The sequence below is a fragment of the Setaria viridis genome, chromosome 6 (genome assembly GCF_005286985.2).
Source record: "Setaria viridis chromosome 6, Setaria_viridis_v4.0, whole genome shotgun sequence".
Taxonomy (NCBI): Eukaryota; Viridiplantae; Streptophyta; class Magnoliopsida; order Poales; family Poaceae; genus Setaria; species Setaria viridis.
Window position 1 is genome coordinate 6,569,844 of NC_048268.2, and position 2,004 is coordinate 6,571,847.

Consider the following 2,004-nt stretch of genomic DNA (forward strand, 5'->3'; position numbering starts at 1 on the left):
TAATTGGCTCGATTTTGACACCGGACGACCTTCCTCTGAAAATGATGGGGAAATTTCCACCCGACAAATGCGTCTGCACCCATGCGTGCACAGCTTCTTTAGATCGATTTTGGACCCCTTTCATTTTCACTCAATCAAGCCGTTGCCATTTTAAACAAATCCTGATACCGTGTCGTTTTCATGTTGTGCACTTTCAATTGTATATCTTGGTCATGGATTCATGATTGAACTCAAATGGAGGAAGGAACAGATAGATCAACAACCAGCTCATACATGAACAGAATAACTAATCTCCTTCACAAGATGGAATAGACCCCGTATCTAACACACCAGTGTGATGCGTCACCTAACACTAAACCTTTAGTTTGTACCTTTTTACATGTAAAGTTTGTACCATTTTCATGAACAGGAACAGACTAACGTGTACAAGAATTTCACAAGGTTATCAACCTTCTTTTCATACGTGCAAGTGTGTGTACATGTATGCAAGCAATGTGTGATAAGGTTCGGTGCTAGCTTATTACCATATGTACAACCAGCTAGCTAGCAACGAATGAGTTTACTGGGATCAGATCAGCTATTATATACACGGAAAGCAGACACTGGGACCAAGCAAAGGCCTTTCTTCCTCAGCTCATTGTTGTCATATGCACCGTCTTCTTCTTTGATTGTCGTGTCTGTTGTTGTGTTTGCCCCATTTACGTCACCAGTTGTATTCTTCTGTAAATTGAGGAGAATGTACATCAAAGTGAGATTTTGTTTTCTTAAAATGCTCTTTTATGTGTCTTGAAGGTCAAACTATATCAAAGACTCAAAGTAAATGACGAATCTCGTTCAATAAAATAAAGTAAATGATGAGTTTCTAACAGCTCATTGCGAAAACTTCAGTAGCCTGATTTCTCCAAAAGATTGCAAAACATGTTGCAATTAAATTTAGTGGTGTAGTACTCGAGGTTCAGACATAAATGGTGTTTCTGATGCGACATACCGCGAAAAAAAAGGAAGAAATGGAGCAGAGGCAAAAAAAAAAAGTTCTGATAGATAATTGACATCACCTTAGAATGCAAAATCTCATCGCTGGGATTATCTTTCTTCTGGTGGGTGGCATCTGAATCCCTCAGCTCAATCAACTGAATCATAAAATAAAATTTACTTCCACGAAGTTAAATCTCCCAAATCAAAAAGGGTCCAATTTTTTATGTGCAAAACAAATAAACACGCAAACAAAAATCTAAAGTAGCATAAGCTTGTAATTAAGCTCTAACCTTAGGGCTACTGATAGGAGATGTTGCTGTATCCTCCAAGGACTCATCATACAAGACCTTCTTCTTCTTCCCCCAACCCTCCTTGAGGCTCAACCTTCTCGACACCACCGACGGCTCGACGAGCGCCGGCAGCCGTGTGGAGGCTCCTACTCCACAATCACCACTGCATTCCGATGTAGAACGGCATCCTCCAGCATCGTCAGTTGAGAGAGCATCAGCGGAAAGACTCGCCTCCCCCTTCTGTCGCCGCTGCGTCTTCATGAAGTAGTCGATGTACGACGTCCAGCCGCTCTCCTCCTCAGAAGCGGCGGCACTGCCGTCGCCGGAGAAGGAGCGGTTGGCCGTGGAAGAGAGCTCCTCGCCTGAATTCTCCATTGGAAAGAAGGTGCAGGTAGTAGGTTGTGAGGCTTTGAGGGGGTCAAGTGTTGCTGTCGCTTTATATACACAAAGCCAGCGGTATTGAATGGCGGTGTGACTAGCCTGTTGGACAGAAGGGGGGTTTAGAGTAATTTGTGTTGGAGAGAACTGGCTGAACAAACCACTTCTAACTAGTACAAGTATAAAAAAAATATGAAATTTGTGTTTCATATTTGCCTCAAGAACATTAATGTGTTCTTGTTCATTTAATACTTGTACTAAGAATAATTTACAGCGGTTGGTCGTCTAAGATTCACAGCTCACTGTCAACGTATTCAAGATGAATAATTCATACACATAACCTTTCTAGTTTCTAACCTGC

The 2,004-nt window shown here is 41.9% G+C and overlaps 1 protein-coding gene across 1 annotated transcript; it reads right to left on the reverse strand.

The window, feature by feature from the left end:
- Positions 1-251: 251 nt before the first annotated feature.
- LOC117860157 (vascular-related unknown protein 1) lies at positions 252-1,731 on the reverse strand. The gene is made up of 3 exons (XM_034743399.2): positions 1,266-1,731; positions 1,056-1,130; positions 252-720 (listed from the first exon to the last, which is right to left on the reverse strand). The coding sequence occupies exons 1-3, from the start codon at positions 1,638-1,640 to the stop codon at positions 574-576; spliced, it is 597 nt and encodes a 198-aa protein (XP_034599290.1). The 5' UTR covers positions 1,641-1,731; the 3' UTR covers positions 252-573.
- Positions 1,732-2,004: the final 273 nt, after the last annotated feature.